At 42.6% G+C, this 24,066-nt stretch overlaps 1 protein-coding gene across 1 annotated transcript in view; it reads right to left on the reverse strand.

The window, feature by feature from the left end:
- The window catches only part of celf5a (cugbp, Elav-like family member 5a), a gene marked incomplete at both ends in the record, with an annotated part of 179,239 nt that extends 157,078 nt beyond the window's left edge, over positions 1-22,161 (reverse strand). Inside the window, 2 exons of the mRNA XM_079157394.1 lie at positions 5,927-6,009; positions 21,804-22,161. Coding sequence (XP_079013520.1) covers positions 5,927-6,009; positions 21,804-22,161 — 441 coding nt within the window. The remainder of the gene's footprint in view (positions 1-5,926; positions 6,010-21,803) is intronic.
- Between the last annotated feature and the right edge of the window lie 1,905 nt (positions 22,162-24,066).

Genomic DNA, 24,066 nt, shown 5'->3' on the forward strand with positions numbered 1-24,066 from the left:
AGCGGCAGTGAGAGGACAGAGAGTTTGAGGAGAGAGGGGGGGGGGGGGGGGGAGATTGAGGGAGGGAGATAGGTTGGGGGATAGTGTGTGAAGGATGCAGGATTTTGTCATGATGCTGAGCAGGGTGGAGTAAATCTCCTGCAAGCTTGTGTAGAGAGCTGTGAGACTCATGAGCCCACACACCAACTGCTGTTGAAACAGCTAGCGCTGCCAAGATTAATCGATATTAAATCAATCTCCAGTTATTTTGATAATAAATGTATAGGTTTGAGTAATTTTGTAAGAAAAGAAAAAGTCAAATTCTCTGATTCCAGCTTCTTAAATATCTCATTTCTTTCCTCCTTTATGACAGTAAACTGAATATCTTTGAGTTGTGGAAAAAACTGGGCAATTGAGGATGTAATCCTGGGCTTTAGGAACAAACAACTAATCAATTAATCCAGAAAATAGTTGACAGATTAATTGATAATGATAATAATTGTAAGTTGCATCCCTCAAAACTGCTGCTGCTCCTTAACTTGCAGTGTTTCTGTTATATATATTTGAATAACAAATGATGCTATGAGGAATAATCAGCATCCAAGGTTATCAGCCGATGCTTAGTAAGAGAAAACATGCAAGCATGTATTCACATAGACAAAAGCACTTGTATGGTTATGTAATATAAAAAGTAGTGCATCGCCATCAGCAGCAAACAAGCACGAAACAGCAAACAAATAATATATTCGAGCCTCACTGTCGTGGGCGGTGCGTGATCACGGCAAGATGCCATGTGCACATGTTTTTCTTCCCACCTTTATACTCTGCTATCTGTATCTACATAGGGCTGGCTGCGATGCAAAGCCAGCTTACCACACAAACACAGACATACACAGATAATAGGGCCAAGCAACACACACCTGGTAAACTGTCAGAGCTTCTCCTATTCGGTGGCCAAACTTATGTCAGGCACTCGTGTCCCCAAGGTTCCCATCACACCTCACCGCAGGAATCTATATTCCAGTCCAGTACACTTCCATTAGGCCATACTGTTAGCAGCTAATGTGTAACAAGGGGACATGGATAATAACATCCGAGAAAACAAGCACTTCTTACCGATAATAAGAGGACACTGGGTCTGTGTGTGTGTATTTGTGTGTGTGGCACTGCATATAGTAGAGTGTACACAAACATATGGCACTGTATAACAATCATTTAATACTTAAAGTAACTTAAAATGCTGTCCTTTAAGTTAGAATCCTTAAGGCTTAAACTACCACCCAAACCCATTTTTTTCCAACAGTATGAATCCAATTTGTTAGCATTCTGTAATTGCCTCTCTATTTAGTAGTTATTATTGTTTTGGAGGAGCAAACCTTTCCTGCAGAGGATTTGAAGTACATACACACACAAGTGAATCAAAGAAAACGATCCACGTACGTACCAGAAGTGACATGGAAGAAGAAGGAAACATTTGGTCGTGAGTACCACATTGGAAAACATGGTTGTATTAAAAGACAAATCCTCTCGACACTCAAACTGAACTCTGGATTTTAAAACAAACTTTCCATTACCAACAGTAACCACAGGTGATAGCAAATCAACCATGGGTGAAATCGTACGGGTTATTATTACTACTTTAAAGTATTTGAAATATTTGCTCTTTCCCAGGCACATCACAGCACACACACACACACACACACACACACACAGGGTGTGAACAAGCCTTCCAGCTGCTGAAGAGTTCCAGCTCATAAAGTGTGTGCATGTTGGTGTCTATGTGTATGCGGGTGGTCTTGTTGGTGCTCTGTGTTCAAGCAAAGGGCCCTGCATGAGTTAGGTTTTACACTTTTCATACATGGTTCTACTCATTAGCAATGAGCAAAGTCCAGCAGGATTTCGGTGGTTATTTTAATTCAAAACATTTAAAGTAAAAGATAAGCAGGTTCCACACTGTTCCAAGCTGAGCAGCAATGCAGGGGTTAACGACAAATACGCAGACGTTAATAACTCGTAACTCATCTCTGGAGGATTCGTAGTTTACATTAATTACAGCGTAGCCCCTGGCAAACTGCATATCAAGCAGGATTTTGCAAACAAACAACTGGCATATCTACTTACCATCAAGCAGTGAAGCAACAGGGGTCATATCACAAAAGATTTAGGAGCATGGAGGCTCAAGAGAGAGGGACAGGAGAGACGATGGGAGGCAGTCAAATGCACAAACACATATTTGTACACACATACAGAAACACACAAAGCCCAATGCGGCATGGCATTTGTTGTAAAATGTGTCGGATGATATGTTCTTTCTTTAAATTAAATTGTTGAATACATCTCTCCCCAGCTGTTGGTTCATTAATAGGTGAGCAGGGTCTATGGAATGTTTAGGGACCCTGACAAGCTACTGTAATTTTGATTAGCGAGTGTTGTAGCTGCTTGTGTTATGTGTGGATGCTGTATTATAGCATGCACTCTGTTTCCTTGGTGTTTGTGTGTGTGTGTGTGTGCGCAAGTGAAGCTGAAGGAAAAGGAACAGCCTCGTCTGTGAGGCCTGACACCCATCAACGTCCGGCTGTTACATTTCTATGACACGCTACTGTCTCAGGAAGAGCAGCGGCGCCGGAGCAAAGGGACAGAGGGGAGCCGGGGGAGGATGTGGGGTGGACATCGCTGGCGATGTCAGCAGGGGGGCTGAAGCGGGACTGAAAGGTACAAGGGGCTTATTTTATTTTAGGCAAAGTTACTGAACTTGTGTGTGCATGTCAGAGATGGGTACTCGATTCTGCGCATAAAGTGACTTGCGACTCATCCTCAAAAGACTTTAGACTCGACTCAAGATTTGGAACGGTCGTTCATCGATACATTAGTACATCATTTTCCGCACTATCGATACATCTGAACCAGCTGCACTTTCTCCCTCTCTCTCTATTCTCTCTGACAGCCACCTGATACACACACCTGCACACACTGCTGCAGTGCCCACATAGCCCCGCCTCCTCTCACTCACATTGCTGTCTTCTCGCCACTCGTCTGGTTCGCTCCGATTGAATATAATAATTTGCAGGTCTTCGTAGTCATGTTATAACCTTCAGTTATCCCCTCGTGGGAACTCTCCGTGACAGCGCGCCAGGCCCGGCTCCAGATCGGCTTGGAGAGGCCCGGGGTGAGCGTGGCTCGCAGTTTCAACCGTGAGCTTTACGGCACCCTGTAAAGCTCATTTACCATGCATCGTGGGTGCGACTTTTTTGCCGTTCATATCTATATAACCACTGTGTTTGTGATTAACTGCAGTCTTTGATGTTATTTGATAACTGTGAATGGATGAAACCATTCACATTATGCATGTTATGTTAATCACCGGCGCTCTGCACTGTGCTCAAATGGCAGTTACCACTGATAACGCCGTCCGGACCGTGGTCGTGGAAGCCTAACATTCCCCCCAGGTTAGAGCTTTTAGCTCTGTCATCACTGCGATGTTAGCACCACTACCTGCCAGCTGCCGGCTCAGCCGCCTTCATGTTGAGAGCTGTGTGGAGGCAATCCCTCCGCTCTGAATTTCAAAATTGAGCACCTTTAAGTGATACTGTGTATAGTAATTATGTTTACAGTACTCTACTCGGGTTATTGTTCAACCTTTCAGAGCACAGATGATTTGGAGATCTGCTCCTCTCTAAGAACACACTTGGGGTGCCTTTGTTAATGGTCAATCAGAGCACCGGAGCGCACTCTGGCACAAGCTGGACCGTTTGTAAATTTGAAGCGCTGTTGGAACGTATCCTTCGGTCATTCAGAGAACCACAGTCTCAGAGCAACAGAACGTACTCTGGGCAAAGCGCCAAGGGCAATGAATGTGTGAAAGTTACTTGTTTGGCATAGTATTTAATAAAAACGTTTAGCTAAGCTAACTGGGTTTCTCCGAACGTTAGCTATCGTCAACGTTTTAAAACGTATTTTCATATGCATGTTGTTACAGTCTGATGTCTCATCATAATCATTGTCATCCTCACTGGCAACAAGCTGTTGCACAAGAGATAGATAGGAACGTTTTTCTTCCATCCATTTTATCGTACCCATTTGTTAATTCATACAGAAATAAAGGCTCCGTTTCTTCGAACAACAGCACTGTCATTTAGGTGTAAAGCATCAGATTGGATTTACGAAACGCACCCGAAGAAAAGGAGAGTGTGCAGGCAAGAGCATCAGACTTGTTAGCGTTTATGTCTGTGCCCTCATGCCCCTCATTTATACATTCGGCCACATCAACCATTTAATCCCAGAGGTAGGTCAACCCTTACGGTCTCCCTGCCAATCTGGCAGGCGGGGATGTTATTAATGACTATGAGACGTGACCGAGAAGCGTACTAGAAAGCCAGACTATGGACAAAAACAGTGAAATAATCAGAGATTCCTCCTTTAACATATTGCTGAACACAGTTATAAACTCTCATGAACACATCCTCTGGCATTATGTGAAATAACTTTTTTCCCCCCCCTTTCTCTGTCTTCCGCGTTATTATTCAAATGCAGAGGAAAAAGAAGGGAAATAACGCCCTCCAGTCTCGCGCTCGGCTAATTTGCAGGATAAACGAAACAACTTGTTTTTCATGAAAGCTCACCAGAAAAATGTTCAAAGTTTGTGGTAGTTGCATTTGCATGTTTAACAGAAACATGTGCCTTTTGGCTGGGTTTCTCAGGCTCTGTGTCTCCTATCCGAGGGTTGGGGGTAAGGAGAGGGGAGGGGAATCTTTACTTATGTTCCTCCCCGGTGTAGGCGTGATCTGACCATGTTAAGCCACGCTGCCTCTGTGGGGACCCACCTCTACATTTGTTCCACATAGATGCAGCTATGCAGAGGTGTACATACTCACTCGGAAATGCATTTACACTAAAACAATAACACAAATTCAGTGTTTCCCCTATATTCATTATGCATTCAAAATTATCACACGTTCATTACGATCTTCTGCTCTCGTGTTTCGCCGAGTGCAGGGCTTAGGCTCTCCACACACACACACACACACACACACACACACACACACACACACACACACACACACACACACACACACACACACACACACACACACACACACACACGGAGCAGAGGGGACTCAGGTAGGGGAAGATATTGATGTCGGTTTGGGTTACAAAACGACTCCATAGTGAGCAGCACGCAAACGTGCTGACGGAGTCAGTTTTTCGGGGGTTTTATTCGAGCCAGACCAGAGAATTTTCAGTCGAACGGGTCCGTGATGCTGTTTTGGCCGCATTCTTTTTCCGCAAAGTTTGCTGAAAGTGATGCAAGATAGCCCGCTTGCGTTTTATGTGGCAAGAGGACTTCGTTTAAAAAAAGATATACTTTTAAAAGTTCCATTGCTTGTCAGCAACCGCTCATGGCATGCAGCTATTACACCAATCACTATTTTGTTGGGTTGAAAACTCAACATATGCTCCTGTGTGTTCTTCACCACTGTTATGGAAGATGGAAATAACAGGTGTACGTAGTGCTGTGCGTGGATCTAATTTATGCCAATGCCGATACTTTAAGCACAAGTGAAAAAGTTATAGGGTGATTTTTTTTCAATTTATGCCTTTATTATTCCTAAATCGTTAATCTAAGCTGTGACTGTTTTCTGTTGATAGCACTTTTCCATGCATTCTATGCTATTGCTTAAGTGTGAGTCTGAGTGGCTCTAATCAATGCTGGCAATATCGCCTGGAGAACGGACACATGGAAAAGTTGAAACCGGGCCTTCAAAAGGCTGAGCTTTTGATTGAATGCTTTCCAACGTGTTTTTCATCTCTGGGACTGTACGAGGAGCATGCCGGCTGGTGTGCGGTCGGGTGCAGATGGCATGGCTGACCACCATACGAGAGGAACGGGCGAGAGTGAGAAGAGGAGAGAGAGAGAGAGAGAGAGACAGACAGAGAGACAGACACTTACCCCTGGCAGTGTTTTCTGTTCATGGAGGGCGTTCTGGGCTTTGATGGCCGACTCTCGGGCGCAGTAGGTGAGGAATGCGCAACCTGCAACAGAGCCACACCACATAGCAACGTTATTAGGATTACACAAAACAAGAACAAAATCTGAATCAAACAAACAAAAACAATGTAGAAACTATTTTTTAAATATTACAAAAAAGACAGCACTTTAAAAGAAATATCAACTAAGAATATGAGGACAGTGATAAAATTACAAAGCATTTCAAATAGAATGTTCGAGCTGTTTCAATATTAAAGATGTACCGATTGCAATTTTTGGGATTTCCGATTTGTTTTAAAAGTCTGATGTGCAGATTTTGATTTTCTTTCTCCAGAACTATAACTTACAACAAGGCTAGAGTGCAACTTTTTCACCAACAATCCCAGAAAAAATATTTAAACCATCCAACCAATCCAACCAAAAATTCAGAATGTTTTCATTTGACTTTGTTAAAGTTCTTGGCTTTAGTAGTTTTATTTAAATACTGTAAGCTACCTCCGTCAATGTTAGCTGTTTAGCACTGTGCTGTCGACAGACGAGCTGGTAACTGCAATTATTCTGTGCAGTATTTATGGGAATGAACTACAATATAATAAGTGATTAAGTTATTTGTTACAAATGTTTTTACGGTTGTTTCTCCCCGGCTTATTTTTCCACGACCTGCAGTTGTGACAAATTGCAAGCTTTATGTCTTCCTCAGTTGCGCTGAAGAACTTCCACACCGAGACATGTTGTGTGTGGCTGTGACATTACAGTCGGTGCCGCTTCATAACTATCATGCGGCGGCAGCACACATTTTCAAATACGACGGGCAAAATATGAAAGTATGAGACTGACCGGCCGGTCCCCGATCATGGCCAATCAGGTGAAAACTGGCATCTCTAAATATAATGATTTCTTATGTGCAGAGATTGAACGTACAGGGTCTTGTGAGTTAGTGAAAACAATGAAAACGGGGCAATACATCAGGCTACATATGGCAATGGGAGAGGAGAAAAAAACAAAACCACAGTAAAAAAGGTAGGAGATGAGCTGAGAATTCTTTGGATGAATTGCCAGGCCTGTCCAGCCTCCCCATCCCTAGTGCCATGTCCTGTCAAAAGCTCCTAGTAGCCTGGCCAGCGTCCCCACCCTGAACAGTTGTGACAGCAGCGGAGACAAAAGAAACTGCAGGAGAGTATTGGGGGGGGGGGGAGCAGGGAAGAAGGGATGAGATCAGCGTAGGGATGGAGGAAGGAGGGAGATAGTGCCAGAGAAGAAGGGAGGACGGGAGGAGGTGTTAAAACTCTCCAGGGTGAGTGCTGCCATGCGTGCACACACACACACACACACACACACACACCACATCTGTCAAAATCACTGAATACATAAAGAAGAGAAGAAAAGAGCAGAAGAGAAAAGAGAGGAGGAGAGAAGAGGCAGGGAGGACGAGAGGTGGAGAGAAACCAGATGGAGTATTGAGGCAATCATATTCCCCCTGACTCTCTGAATAAATAGATTTGCTTGTGTTCTATTAATGAGGTTCATATGGGTTACCATGCATCATATTTCTGCCACTCTGAAGATGGTTTATTAGCAGCCACTGCATTTTGGATCTCATTTCAACAGCCAAATGTATTCAGTGGGTGGTGATGTATTAAGAGTCTTTACACAGACAATATTCAAATTCGTTTTCCTTGTTGCGTATGAGATCACTTTAACCACTCTCAACATTCACCATCCATTTTTGTCGTGTGCTCGTTCATGTGTATCTTTTAATGGAATTTCAGTGACCCTTGCGCTTTGGCTATGTCTCCACTGTAACCTCCTCAGGACTGCATCAAAAAGGAGGGCTAAAATGTCATGTCAGTCACTGATCCATTTATTGACCTGTAAACTGTTTTGCATTGACGCTTTAAGCCTAAGGTGTCGCCAAATGCGTTTATGTGGCTGCAAACCTTCCCTTGTATATACAGAAAGGATAAGACCATTTCTATGAAGCTCCGCCTTTTGTTTGGGACAGTCAATCTGCACCCTGCCATGCCTTTCAGTATGAGAAAGACAGATAGTGATGGAGTCTGTCCAGGGTTGTGACCTTTGAGGTGGCTGACTGTAGCACTGGTGTCGCGGTGCAGCCCTCCTCATAGCCTCCCTTGTCCCAGCAACCCTAACCTAATGATTTCCGATGGCCACCAGCCAAATCATTCAATCACTCACACTGCTGTCTCATTCCCTCTCTCTCTTCAGCTTGTAAAAAAAAAGAAAAAAAAAAGAATAGAAAATTCCAAGACTGCGGAAATGTCATTGCAGTTTTGGGTTTGTTTGTTTCTCAAATGGCTGAGGGTAATGGCTCCATTTTGGTGCTTGTTTTCTCTCTTTTTCACTCTCTCTGGGCTTGTTGTTGTTGGTTTACTTGACAAACGCTGGCCCTATCTCTGAATAAGCAACAAGTATTTTGCATCACAATCACAAACACAATTCATTTGTGTAATGCATCGGGCATTGAGAATAAATTAATAACAACCACAACACTGGCAAACAAAAGGGAAACATGAACTCCATTTAAATGTGATTCTGTGCTCTTTAATGTATGGCTTAATAAGAATTTGCAGGCCACAGGCGAAAAAAGCTTTAACAACTCCATAATTGGAATCCAAACACGTACAAATTGCCATTGCTGCATTGCATACCAAGTGCTAAAGTGTGAGGGGGGGAGCATGATGAAATAGTTTGAAACACAACAAAAAGCCAGTGTAATCGGAGCCTGCTGACACAGCAATGGGGTAAGCCTTCCCATTGTGAGGCGATGATCCTCTGCATCATCTGATAGAAACCTAAAACAGCCTTATCTCACACATTGATTTCAGCTCCAAAGAGGAGAAATCCCTTCTCTTTGCTCCCTTTCCCTCCTCTCTCTCTCTCCCCCGTTCCCGACTTCCTCTTCGTCAATGCCAACTCCACTCCTCTTGTCTCTTATTTCTTGATGATATATTTTTAAATGTGTGCGGTGTGTGTGTACTGGGGAAAAAAGGGCTGAGTCTCTCCATCTCCACTGTGTTGAATTGGCATGTAATTAACGAGTCTTACATGGGGGAGAGAGAGAGAGAGAAAGAGAGAGAGAGTGAGAGTGAGTGGGCGAGATAGAGAGAGGACGTTAGAGAGAGTGAGTAGTGGAGGATACTGTGTAGCTTTGGTGACAGCAGCCATTTACATTCACCGTGGCTCAGGCTCTCCATTACCAAAACCCTGTGTGTGTTTGCTGCACAGTAGGATACTGTATTGTACTAATTGTTTTGTCACGTTTGGAGGCCCTATTGATAAAACCCATGGATACTCGCACACAGACATGCTCATCTGATCCTCTTACCATGTGTAAGCACTTGTTTCAGGCACACTTATTCAATTAACAAATCGACTGTGTCTCAATTCCATATTACATACTAAGAGTATACTATTAGTTACAACAAATGGATCAGCAACTGGTATTGGCAGCAAAAAAAACATGATGGGGCATCTCTAAAATTTATATTGTGCTTCCTTTTTTGTATTTCATATAAAAAAAATTATTCTCCTCCAGCTAGTTTGTTTTTCTGCAGCTGTGAGCAGGCCCTCAAGTTCCTTTGTTTGATTTTGAATACAAGCTGTCATTTCATCATGCACTACACAATCAAACCCTGCTTAATATCACATTATATTCAGCTCTCTACCCAGCTGTCACATGACCAGATACACATAAACACTGGACTTTCACACACAAACGTACGACGTACGTGAAATCACTAAGTTTCACTGTGCTCACCCTCTTTTTCACACACACAAAGACCCAAACGCTTATGAAACACAAGCCTCAATCACCTCTGTTTAAGAAACCTATTCGGCAAACAGAATATTATTATTGGACAACTCTGCAAAAATCTTACAAAATCTATCAGCGACCAATATTGTTAAGACTTGGTCACGGCTATGAAAATGAAACGCAGCTCTGAGAGAAAAATCATTATCACAGTTACAGTAAAATATGGCCAACATTAACATCAACACTCTTACTTTTCCCAGAGAAGCAATATATTCGTACTGGTAATGAGGAAGGGGCATAGGGCTGTTTTGGTCACACATCAGTTTTCATGTACAAAATTCCATATCAGGCGCATAAGCAATGTTCCTGATGAAAACCAGTTTTATACTATTGATATTTTTCCCCCGAACGTAAACACATTCCAGTTCCTCATTAAATCCATCTATAACTGTTGGGGTGCACCGGCCTATCACTGAGGTAAGAAAATCCCCTGAACTAGTTGGGCTCACTACCTTGCATGATGCAAAGCCAGAACTTACTATCATTTAAAAATTGCCTTGCAGGACAATTATGAATACAAGCACAAAATCAATTCTCTAGGAAAAAATACATACATCAATCAACACAAACACTTTTATTATAATTAACCTTCACAATAAACACTACAGCTACACTAGAAGTTGTCCCAAATTGATACTAAAGAATGGAAGATATAAAACAGAGTTCAACTTCTATCCTTCTCTGTAAATAACAATGATGAAACTAGTGCAAAGACAATACATGGTAATTACCTGAGTAATTGCACACACACACACAGCTTGCATTAACTCCTTAAGAGTAAGCTAACGCTAACTGCACTGCTCCCTTGACAAACACTACTTCATTAGCTTAAGCCCCCTTTAGCATTGTTTGCTAATGGCATACAGTTATTTCTTGTTATGACTCACCAACTTCGGCGAGCTTTCACACGACGTATTTTGCGAAACGGGTCCTCCTTAGCACAAAACTATATGAACTAGCTACACCGTAGCATCTTACTTTACATATCTGCAGTGAAAAATAACTGTTTTATCAACATTTCAGTCAGCTTTTGTATCGTTTCTCGTCGTCTCTCCACAACCCTGAGCTCTCTCGCACTCGCGAGCCTCGCACACAGGCGTCATCTGATTGGCTAATTCTCGAATTCAAAGTAGCTTTATTGGCAACAATGTTGCATTCGAAAGTATTCTTCCTTATTGCCAAAGATAAGTTACAGATTGTTGACATTGCGTTTTACCCGCGAAAGCAAAATATATACTTACAAGATAATGAAATTCAATAGATTTTTTTTCAATAGATCATTTAAGACAATAAACTTTTTTGAATTTAATTGTTTTTTCTCTCTTGCCAATAAGAATGCCAAAATGGCAAAGCAGTTTTTGATCAGTGAAATGCTTTAAAAATGTAATATAAGTATGTAATGTATGTAAATAATTCTTTAAAAAAAGTCTTTATCAAGAATAATAAATGATGATGCAGACCATCTTGCCCCATTTGTTCCATCAGTAATTGCCTTCTCCTTTAACAAATCCAAGTGCTCGCTCTCAAAGACGGATAAATCTGAAAGTAATTTAATTCAATCACGGCAAAGCCCTTTGCACCATTAGCGGTTTTCGTTCGTTATCCATATTCATATCAAATTTTACTCTGGGAGTGGTTGGTCTTTTAACAGTGCATTTTTTTCTGGGTCTTGAATTGTTATTTGACATTTCACAAAAAACTAACTCATCAGTTAATGATATTTATATATACTAAGTAGGACCATGGAGAGATTAATTTGTGCCTGCCACTATAGCGACTGACAGCTACAGGCTGTGACGTCAACTGCAGGAGCTCAATATACTTCTACATTGGCATAAATCGTGTATTGCAGAACCGTCAAACATGAATGCAATTCCAAAGAGACAGGGTTAGTTTAAACCACAACGTCTCTCTTTTCCCTCCGCCTCTTTGCTCCCTTTTCTCCATCTCCTCGCCCCAGAGGAGCCAAACTGCCCCAGTGTTATGAAAAAAGTGTGAACTCGCTCTCAATGTGGCATTTCCTTGGCCAGAAAGTGTGAAGGTAGCAGAAACCAAGCTAGTCTTGGCACTAGTCTCGCCTGCTCCCTCACACATCATTTGCACTCTTTGGAAAATGCTATCACTGTGGGTAGATTACTTGCTTACTTCATTTACTGCCATTTGGGGCTCCGGGGGAACTGATAGCCTTTCGGAGGGGTCGGAAGCTGAAACACACATCATCAGCACTGATACAATGTGATTATGACCTGAATCATTGCCAACCAGGGAGGCAGGAGGCTCAGTGGCGCAGATTGACCGTGAGGGGGGTAATCAGTCCGGTCTCGGAGAAGCTTTTAACTCATATAATCACTCCCTCACCTTTGAAAAAAAGATCCCCAATCTATTCACACACTCAAACAGTCCTGGCAATGTTCAGGGAGAAGGACCACGAATTGAAGGAGGACAGCCTGAGAGGTATGATAAAGAAGAGCTGGAGCATGGAGTTGGCAGGGACTTTCCAAAATGCTCTCAGTCAATGTTCTGACAACAATATTTTGTCTGCCCAGGCCTAATGGGCTTGTAATGAGCACTGTAATATAAGCAGTATAGCCTAGCGTAACCTGTAAACCTTAATTAAGTCAGACAGATACCTTAAAGGGAGCCAGCGCCTGTGCTCAGTCACCATCTCATGATCCTGAAGCTGACTACACTCTTCCATCACTCCTTCATCAATCACTCCATCCCTTCATCTCCGCTACATCCAGCTCCAAATCCTCCTCTGTTTCTCCTTTCACTACCCCTCCTGTCATTCCCTCACCTTGAGCAATGTCCGGGGGAGGATGAACGTCGCAGGGCGCTGAGGAGCATCGATGTCCATCATGAGGGGCAAGAAATAGTCCCCGGACCCTCCCTCGTATCCTCTTTGACCCCTGAGTAGAAGACCTCAGCCATTGATTTGTTGCTACTCGCTCACATAGACTGCACTGGCCCCCGAGCAGCAGTCAAACGGATCCATAGGCAGCACGTCCCAAAGGACTGCCTGTGTGCTGGTGCGAAAGTGTGCATTTACAGAACACGTGCATTGCCTAATGAGTGTGACGAATGCAATAAAATTCTTCCTGAGAGGCCCTGTGTATTGTTTCAGGATCATTACTGGGGCAAAGAAGCCATCGTAACAATGGAGAGAGATAGACTTTTGCACTCACAATCTATTGTGTGGCTCTCTGAGGTTAATTCTCTCAGGGCACAAGTGGCTCCTCATATATAATCCAAATGTAGAGTATTTCTCTCACTGACACGGGGCGTGGGCGTTGCTGCATTAGGAATTCTGACAACAGTAATACAGTTCCAACTAGCTCCTGACAAAGTTCCTGAGATCATGCCTCTTGGCGGTGGGTGCAGTTTCCAGAGGTGACATGATAGATTGCAACTGGCCGCCCATTCCCAAGTTGGCCAGAACTGTTTCAATATGTGGTTCTGTAGAACAGTTAAGATACGACGTTTGGCATCCTCCACCATACTGTAATCTTTAAAGTTAGCCTTGGCTTGTGTGGACTGTCTGTGCACTTCATCCCTCTTCTGCTATTAAAGCCAGGGCCCGATCTATAAATACATCTAGTGGCCTGCATCCCTGATGAGCAAGCTAATTGACACCGTTAATGGATGGAGTTTCACAGAGCTGTAAATAATGTGTAGGTTCACACTTACTGCCTCCTGCCGTGTTACTTCTGGGAGGGCAACAGGAGTTTACCTGCCAAGTCCCGTCTCAGCTGCCCGTCGTCCCAGCCTCCCTCCCCCAGCCAAGTCTGCTCCGGCCAGGGAATTTATACAGAAATCAATATAAGGTTCCCCCCACCCCCACCAGTCAAAGAAAGAAAACTGCATTTCCTCTTTTTCATGTACTATAACAACCTCTTGGAAAAACAAACAAGACCAGGCAAAAGGAAATAATAAAATCACTTTCACTTGGCTCACGCCCATCGCCTGCCGCTCTATACAGTACAACACAGTGCACCATGCTTCATTTAATGTACCCGATTGACGCATTTCATGCAATAGAGTGCTGCAGAAATGACTTTGACGTCTTTGCACTTCGGAGTTTTCAGTTAGATGCCTGAAATGAGGCCTGCGGTTAACACAAGCTTTAACATTTTGTTCTATATAAAATATATGCAATTTTTACTTCTTCTGATTGCATTCACAAGTCAAACATAATAAAACTGGAATAATCCCAAAATGCGATGGAAAAATCCCATTGGCTTTTTGTGGAGGGAACCAGTCAACTTCCGGGGGTTTGGCCTACAAAAATACGTCCTCCCTGCAGCACTCTATGCTCCTAACGATGCTTGTCCTCTTTTGAAAGGTGAAAGGCATATAAACCTTTGAGACGGATCAATTGATCATAGCGAAGCCACAATCACAGCTGACTGGCAGCTGCAAACTGACTGCGGACTAAGAGACGGATCAGGTTTTCAGTCACTTTGATTTTACAAATTGAAAGATACCTTTAAAGACAGCGCTTCAAAGGCCCAGAGGTGCTCGGATGGAGTGATTGAAAGAGGAATGAGTAAGAAAGACGTGAGGAGGAAAAAACTCACAACCCGGCTATACCACACACACACACAGATTATTCTTTGTTATGCTGCTAAACACAGACCACCTTGAAATGAAACATTACTTGCACACGTTTTTATCCACAAAATTATAATGAGTCCCCTGCTTCATATAGCTGTTCTTTCTATTCAATGGATGTACCGAATGGAGCACAGCATGAAAATAAGACTTTGTGTACTTGTCTCAGCTTTCTCTCTTTCTTTATTTCTTTCTGTCTTTGTCTCAAGACACTAATTGACACTAATGGTCTGACTAATAAGCAGGCATCAGGGTGTTAATTGCATTGACGTAAATTTCCTAGTAACCAAATTCAGCCCGAAGGGTTCCAGAAATCTATTTTCTTTCTATCCATCCATCCATCCATTCATCTATCCATTCATCTATCTATAGCTCAGAAGAATGGCAAAGAAAGCGCTCTGAAGTGAACCCAAAGAGCAGATGAAACAGATATGAGAGCCCATCAGCCATTAATTAATTTGAGTAGTCTTTTTTAATTAAGCCAGATCCACCGTTGAATGGGGAACCACAGAACGGGTGCCATGTTGGAACTCGTATAAAGTCTGCACACACTGCTTATTCAACCAAATTGTAACATTTGATCATCAAAAAAGAAACACAAATTCCATCTTTCATCTGTGTTTTCTGCACCGTTTGGCACACAAGTTGCTTGTATCACACACACAAAAAATAAATAAAGAAAAGGGGATGCGATACATCTCCGGTACAAAGCCCCGGACCAGTTTGTGTCTCTGGCGATAAAGCACAGAGGCTGTTAGCTACAGCGGTGCTGCTACAGCGGGGAAAGATAGATGGAAGGAGTGAGGGGAGAGATGGCTGCGTGATGGAAGGGACGGGGGCGTGAGGAGAGAAAGGACGGGGGGGGGGGGATACGCTGGAAATGATGGGGACATGCAGTCGCCCACAGATGCTCCCTATGTCTCTCCCTCATTCTCTCCCTCCTTTTGAGCACAGTGTGGGAGAGCGGTCTTTTGGGGGAGGCTGGCAGGCAATCAGTGATGTCATGCCAGCAGTGCAGTGATGGCAGCTTAACCTATTTTCGGAAATACCACAGAATTTCTATTTATAACCGTGCTGAGCAGCATGTATCTTCACACATCCCTCATGGACCTGAGCATTCATAGACACTTTCCAATCTCAAATGTGTCTTCATCACAAATTGGGGATTGCTTAATATATGTAGGAAAAAGCTCTTGATGCTGATCATGCGGTTTATCATAATTACCAGTTTGGGAGGTATTTTCTATGTTGTCAACTTTAGCATCATTTAGTTTGTTGTTACAGCTTATATGAGCATTTCTGTTGTTGCTTACATTGGTAATGTAGGAATAATAATAGCAATTAAATAGTAAATAGCCTCTAAGACACGGTAGAAGTCGTAGTTTTTGCAGTTGCAGCAGCGATAGTAATATTGGAATAAGTATTACATTTGTTACTAGAGGGATTTTCCCCAATTTCTTTTTTATAAATCTACCACACTTGGCCTCTGCACCTCCTCCATCCCTCTCGCCCTCCGGTGTCCAAGCGGCTCTCTCAATCTGACAGAGGGATCCTCCATGTCCCGAGCCGAGCCATCACTCTACTCTCCCGCAGCCTTGGGATAAAAGCAGCTATTTGTTTCTGCATCTCTGACAAACACTTCATCTTCACCGACCCCCCCCCCCCCCCCCCTCCTCCTCCTCCACTTATCCATCTGTCTATTCATCCATTGTTCTGCGCCCATGTGTCTGTCTGTCATTTGCCTTGTGGGGCCTGCCGCATACATGGGCCGTCCTTCCCTGTCCAATTCGGTCGAGTGACGGTGCTAAGTCACATCCACGTGTACGACATTTGTGCATTGTATATTCACACCAGCAACAAGGGCTCAACCATTTGGCAATCGGAGAGATGTGACAGCTTGACTAATCTGTGATTGTTTTTTTGGCCAAAACATGGGGGTTAGCGAGCCCTCCAAGGGCACAGTACTATAAGGCAAGACAAATAACTTATTATTTTCCAGGCTTGTACAAGGCTTTATCGCATGAGTTCTCCTGAACCATTCCAAAATGGAGAGGGATTATCACAAAACATTGCATTAAAATCTCCTCTCTCCCCTCTCCCTTGTTATTTCATTTTCCATCTAAAATGAATCTGTGCCCAGCCAGGCTCAAACACAACATTAAAGAGCTCATGCTATTCTAACAGAAACTGCCAACCCCCTCCTCTCCCACTTCTTTTCCCCCCTCTGTGCATTTATACCCCCCCCCCCCCCCCCCCTCATAAGAGTACACTGTGCTCTGTAGGCAATGGCACTCTCTACTAAGCTACCCATACAAAATAGATAGGCTTCCATCCCTCTATTTAGACTAAGGAAATAACTGTGACCTTTGTGCATGAACAAGAAGGCGCTACGCCTTTACCGACTCTACCTTTAGAAGAGAAATATGACCAAAAATAATTCAACCCCAAATCCTCACTTTAAAATTTGAAATGGCTGTTGGCACCGCCACAAAAGGACTGAATGAAGTTCCCCAACTATTTTCATAAATTCAAATGTACTTTTCTTGCTAAATCGAATATATTAATAATATTTCCAGACTAAATGTTTAATAGAAAGCGCTCCATTCTAAAACATCATTGGTCTTTTTTAAAAGACTTTTGCAACACATTTACAACATTATTTTATCGTAGAAACAATCATATCATCAGAGTTTTTATCAACAACCTCTAAGAAGCACATTTACTTCCAGGTAGCCAAGCAATGAAACATCTTTTAAAGGGTCTCTAACCCTTAACACCAGTGCCATTCTAGTCACACCTCCAAACATGACACTGTCCACAATCTAAAACAAACCGCCACAGACCTTCATTTAATCCATTTAATGACATACAGAGGTAGTGCATGGTTTCATAAACCAGTGTCTTAGTGATGGAATCGGGCCATGTTTTCCCTTAGATCTCACAGTACATCTGCTCATATATCTATCCCTGCTCCAGGCACCTATTAAGAGCAAACATATTCCAGAAAGGTCACGGAATGACGGCACTTCCAACATACTGAAAGCGTAATGTACTGCGAGCCATAATGAATGTTGCATTGGTGCAGGAAATCAATCCGTTTGAAAGGCTCTCTCGGGCGGGGATTAAGGGGAAAGGAGCGGAGACAGAATAAAAGCCAGGTGAGTCGTGTGGACACTAACCTCCAGCGGAGCGCGGCCTCGTCGGCGTCTGAGATTGGCAATCTCCTTGGAAAACCAACAGAAAAGTGGAGCAGAGAGACGGAGGCAGCGCTCTTCATCCTGAAGTCAAGGCCCATAAGCGCCTGTCAGTACCCGTTGAGCTGCTGCATCTTTTATGAGGAAAGCCCTGTTGCTTATTACAATATTTACAGACGTTTAAAGATTGCGAAGCAAGCGTTGTTACTGCATTAGCTTGGCTCGGTGGCCTGCGCTCACTGGCCCTGGCAGAAGATTTTATTCCAGATTTGTTAAAATCGAATCGCTGCACACGACTGCAAAGGAGAGCGAGACTTGTTTTTCCTGTTCGCATACGGAATCAAATCCTTCTTAAAACCTTTATGAAGCCGTTTAATGTCATAAGCAACGACACGCCGGTCACACTGGCAAAAAGCCTGTATGCTCCACTGATGTCTGTTAAATCAGTAATATCATCACAGAGTGTTGTGTACGTACCGTCTATGTCACTTCTACAGCTCTGTTTATAGTCTGTAAGTGAATTTATACCATCTGTTTCCCCAGGGGGGATGCTGTCCTACAGCAGTGCCGTGATCTTTGACACTTTCCATAAGGCACACACAATATGGAGACGTGTGGATGCACTCTCACTTCCATCATGTCAAAGCGGAGAGAGGCTTCAACAGACCAGAGCTCAGTTTAATCAATGCTGCCACCTTTCAGGTATCATTTCATATATGAAAACTGCAGTCTCATATTACAGCAACGGCATATCATTTTGGTTTGATGCATATGCTCTATATTCCGACTTTTCCGGTTTCCTTCATTTTCTTTTTTTTTTTATTGGGAGGGCAACCCACAGAGGGACGCTATCCATCAGACTAGCTCAGAGGCAGAAAAAAAAATACAAACTCGAATAAATATTTCATTAGATTATTCTGTGATTTAATGTGCTTCTGCTTGGCTGAGGGTCTACGGCAATATCTTCTGTCCATTTATAAACGCATTAACACAATGACACCCGAGACTAGCTTGATATTGATACCCGTGCTGAGTTGGCCGGCAGATTGAAGCAGCGTTAGGATTGTTTCGTCTGTCTGTCTGCTGTGCTGAAACACACCTGCAGTCTCTCTCTGTCATCTGAGCTCACGTTACTTAACCGCACGAGGGAAGATTAGTTAACCAAACTCATCGGATAAAATCTGTCCAGACAAATGGAGCTAATTCAACAGAAATCTACACTGAAACCGATTCAGCATTGAGGACTTTTAATGTATACATCCACTTATGCAAAGCAAGACTGTCAATTTGAACACGAAGATGGATGGGAAACAGCAAACTGAACACATGAATAAACTAAGACTACAGATTAAAGCCTCGGTTCACATGCATGTGCATAAACATGCCTTCTGCATGTGCTATAAGTGGAAGCCAATTAGAGTCAAAGGGAGAAGTTTTCACAGTCTGTGATAAATTCAACATCAGGAAATCCTCCACCTATTAATACCAATAGGGCGACAATAATTGGCAGGCCATCGACAGCGTGGGCAGAATTAATCATTTGAAGAGGCAGACTAGACTGAATTTTTAATTGGCAGAGGCAGCCACTGTTTAGGGAGGCAACCAGCTGATCACCCGAGAGACTGCTGCTTCAGACAATGCACATTTGCTAATCCTCTTGAGTCAAGTTATTATGGCCATGCATTATTATCACGCTTTACAAACTAATTCCATGTTTTCCCTCATGGATTACCAAAGGGGGGGAAATAGTTGCATAAGAAAAGAGGAAATAATAAACACACAAAGCGCAATGTGGATGACATGGAAATCAAAATGACAGATGGGTGCAGTGACTACAAATGCACGACACTTAGAATGAAGAAAATAATGTGTTTGTGTGTGTGTGTGTGTGTGTGTTTATCCCTCTGTCCATCAATGTATTTGTCCGTCTGAATGTGCCTGTTTGAGGGTGCCATTACAGTTTACTCGTAATCCTTTTCTGCTTATGAACATGATTAACTATAAAATAACGTCATCAGATATCACTGACACATTAGAGTTTGATTATGTATTGTTAATGGTGTGGCCTGGAGTCATTACATTTCAAACGGCACTTGTTTCAAATAAATGTGTTGTTTGTTGTATGTTATTGTATAAAGGTAAAAAAAATCACTTTGAGAAGAACATTTAGGATTAAGTTTTTATAATACTTGTACTCAGATCAGAGAGATTACCTCATCTATCTTCCTTTACATGTAAACATGCTAACATTTGGGATTAACTGAATAAACAAAAGTCCTGATTGACACATAATAGAAGTAGAGCTAAGCTACTAATAATATACCACTGGAGTCATTCCACAGTTGTAATTGTGTCAAGATATTTCACTTGGACTATACAAAGCTCAGTTTTCTGTCAATGGAAATACGCCTAAGAGCCTAAATTGTCTTTTCCCTGCCATCACGATCAGGCGACAATCACTTAAGAGCTATATGCTGCAATCATTATGCAACACAGGGCAATGTTATTTTAGAAGACATATGCACACACATGCACACGCAAACGCGCTCCGAGGAATGCCAAATGAGTGCCGCACTGAAGACATTGTCCTCCCTTCTACACACTAACAATATCAGCTCAAGAGATGTGGCTTCATGAAATATGTGGCTAATAGCAGCTACGATAGCACAATCGAATGGCACAGTACATCCAGTGTGAACCCTCACATCCTGTGAGGGGTTTGATCCAAATATGATCGCAGAGCAGATATTTTAGATCACCAGCTAATTGCATATTTTTTTCCACGACCTTCTATCATCATAATCTTATCTAAAGTTATTTGTGTGTTGCAGTCCTGTGTCTTCTAAAGTCAATCCCAGAATGTCAATCATATGTTGAAGTCTGTCTTTGATCGGGCCTCAATACAAGGGCTTTGTGACAGTTATGGACGAACCTTTGCAGTGGTTACGAATTTCATATCTTTTGATGGTGATTCTATATGTCATAGAGGACATTGTTTGCAATGTTTGACAATGTTGGACAGTCTTTCTGGTTCTTCTCTCTTTGAATTATGATTAAAATGTTAAAATGATGATGACAATGAAAACAATAATTATGGCACTGCTGGTCACATTCATTAATATAATGGTGGCGTAAATGTCACTGTGATGGTTTCAATCACTAAAGTTGATGGTTCTTGTCCAACCTGGCTGTTTGCTAATGTATTCAGCAAATCAAAGTTGGTTGAAAGTGGTGGCGATGACGGTGATGGTGATGATGATGATGACGTCTACACTGCGTGACGTATTGCAAAATGGTTCTCCCGCACCCAGACAGTGATCAAAACTACACCTTTGATAACCAACTTCATTATGGAAGGAGGAAGTTTCCACTGTGTGTGTATGTATGTGTGTGTATGTGTGTGTGTGTGCCGACTGGATCTACACCCTCCGCCTCCCGTTTCAGCGCGAGCAGCGCCGCGTCGCTCCCCAAACTCTCCGCGCCGACGTCCGTCCTCTTGCGTCAGCTCTTGCGCCCCCTTTTTGGAAGACGTTCGGTGGCTCTTGAACTGATTTCGCTGTGTGTCGAGTTTGCACCCATCGCAGCCCCATTCGCACATGGGGATACGTTAAAGAAAAGCCGATGGGATGAATAAATGATGGCGCCCCTCCGCAAAAAAAAAAGATGGGACTGGCATGGGATGGCTCTTTAAAAATGCATCCTTTCCAAGCGCCTCTGCCCCACTTAAAGAGCGTGTAAAGAAAATAGCAATACAGAACATGACACACACACATACACACAGTTTATCACCCCACCATTCGTGACACTTCAAGCGCTACTAATAATTGTAAAAAAAAAAAATAGCTTGTCCAGAAAATGGGGATTTATCTAAATAAAAATACAAATGCTCTAAAGGATATTGATGAGAACTTTATAAGCAAAGCAATCATAACTGGAACAAAATAACACACCACAAGAATGTTAGATGAGAATATGTGAGCAATGATGCACATGATGAATTTTAGACCGATATCAGATGTGGATTAAGATTGATCAAATGTCAAAAATGTCAAACATTTAAAAATTTTAAAAAGTGACAAACACCCGTATTTTTTCGCGTCACTATTTCAACACAAATGAATTCAACAGGGACAGGAAATAATAGGCAATTCTGCAGCTTTATATGGGCCTTGCAGCCATTTAAGGGGCGACACATTACCTTTGTGCATGCCGGTGTATCGGTCCTTGAGAACTGTCAGTTCGTGGATTTTCCCAAACTGTTCAAACAGGGGTTTCAGGTCTTTTTCCTCCAAGTTCCGCGGTATCTGCCCGATAAACAGCTTAATGGCATCTTGGTCTTTCATGTTGCCGCTCTCCGGATGAATTGAAATGGGTTCTGACCCGTTCATGGGTTTTGGAAATGTGAGCTGAGGGTACTGGTGCTGATGTGGGATAAGTAGTAGTGGTTGTTGGGTCGGTGGCGCCCCCGGTCCGGTGTAAACCAGGCTGGAGTAAGCGGGCTGGGGCTGCTGTGGATGGTGCTGCCTTCTTGTTTCAGTCTGAGTGAATCTGGCCATTCTGAGCTGGGAGCAGAGTGGATAATAATGACAACACACACTCACACACACACACACGCTGAGAGAGCAAGCACTCAGCTGGAAACCAGGCTGACTTTCTATCCGACACACAACACACACGCACACGCAGTACAAGGCAGGCATAGGAGGGGGTGTGTGTGTAGGGGGGGGCGGGGGGGGGGGGGGGGGGGGGGGGGGGGGGTGTAGTGCCGGAATAAGCGCGCACAAGAGCGATATTAGACGCTCTGGAGTGACACCCAGCGGCCATAAGAGAGGCAGCAAGGTTTGTTTGTAATGTGGACTCTGACCAGGTTTTTTTTTTTTTTTTTTTTTTTTAAATGACTGAGCATGTTTGTAAAACACTTTCCATCTAAACAGTGGTGGAAGAAGGCCTACTGCAAAAACCTTTGTTTTACACCTTTATACTTTAACTTTAACTAAAATATCCCTGAGGTCTTTTCCTCAGCAGACAGTTTGACTTGTCGTTGCAGGAGAAGCACAGGTGTTACTAATAACTTTAACGATGGCTCCTTTCTATTTGAGTGTCCCAGTTAGACCACCACAGTCATCGTTAAGTTCATTATTTACACCTGTGCATTGTTAAATGTCTTTCACGACAAGGCCTGGTAGTACAACTAAAAGCTCTTGATTAAACGTTTTAGTGGAATTTAATTAAACAAGTGTTGGCAGTCATGTGACCATACTGCACTCTTTCAGAAATGATTGATGCGTTTATGTGAACGCAGTATTTCAATGTAAGTTGCATGGGTCGTGCTGAGTCTGACAATGTAGTTAAGTAAAGTAAAATGCTGACATATAGTGAAGTGCAATCTGCGAAGTTGCTGCAGCGGTTGGATGAAGTTTAATTGAAACTTTGTAGATAAATGAAGTGAAATGGTGCTATGTTTCCGTCGGGAATGTGGTGGAGCAAAGTGAAAAGCCTCACAAAGTTAAAAGTCCCAAAGATGGTGTGCAAGTCGTAATTCATCAGTTCATAAGTGTCAATGATAAAAAGCTCGCATCAAGATGTCAAAATCCAACTCTAAGTGCTTGAAATATGAAGGATTAGTTGCACAGAAAACAGGCAACTGCTCCATTATCTTTAAAGAGGCTTTACAGCAACATAAGTTGGATACTCTGTCTCTATGTCTCTTGAAAATCCCAAATTAGAAATTGTATATTACAATATGAAAAATACAATATGAAAATGATACTTTTCTCGCATCGGGCTTCACCTACTCAACGTAGCTGTATTAGAAAACAAGAGTGAACAATGAAGGCTCTTTGCTCCCTCTCCTGGGGTTTTCTTTAGCTCTCTTGCCAATATCTTGTCTAACAGGCGTGCATGCATTCCAAAGTTTTAAAGAGCAAAACAATATTGTGTTAAAAGTGTTTTCTTACATAAAAGACACTCAGTTTGGACTCAAAGAACTGTTTGCTGAATCATTTTTTATTTAATTCTTGAGTTTTCACCATACAAATACAGTATAAGATAAATACAGTATGAATATCTACTAAGGTGATCATGTATGTTGTACAGTAAATGCTGCTGCAAGCAACAAGTGCACTATCTTTCTAAGTGAATGGTATCTGCAATCTGTCATTAGATTGAGTCAAGGGACAAGCAAACATTAACCACAATTAGCAGACTTACTGTAAGTACTTTTCAAATAGCAAGCAGGCTAATCCCCCAAGAGAGGTGTTATTTGCATCATTTGCCTTCTCTTTGCAGACACTGTCAATAGCACTCAGATCCAAATCCATCATTAAAACAAAATCATCAATTAACTGAAAGAAGAACAACACAGAGCAAACTGATACGCAACAGGGACAATAGTTTGGTTTACAACTTAGCCACAAACCACCCTTTAACTTAAAAACATCCGCTGGACAGATTTCTAATTA

The sequence above is a fragment of the Pholis gunnellus genome (genome assembly GCF_910591455.1).
Source record: "Pholis gunnellus genome assembly, chromosome: 4".
In the NCBI taxonomy this organism is placed as follows: domain Eukaryota; kingdom Metazoa; phylum Chordata; class Actinopteri; order Perciformes; family Pholidae; genus Pholis; species Pholis gunnellus.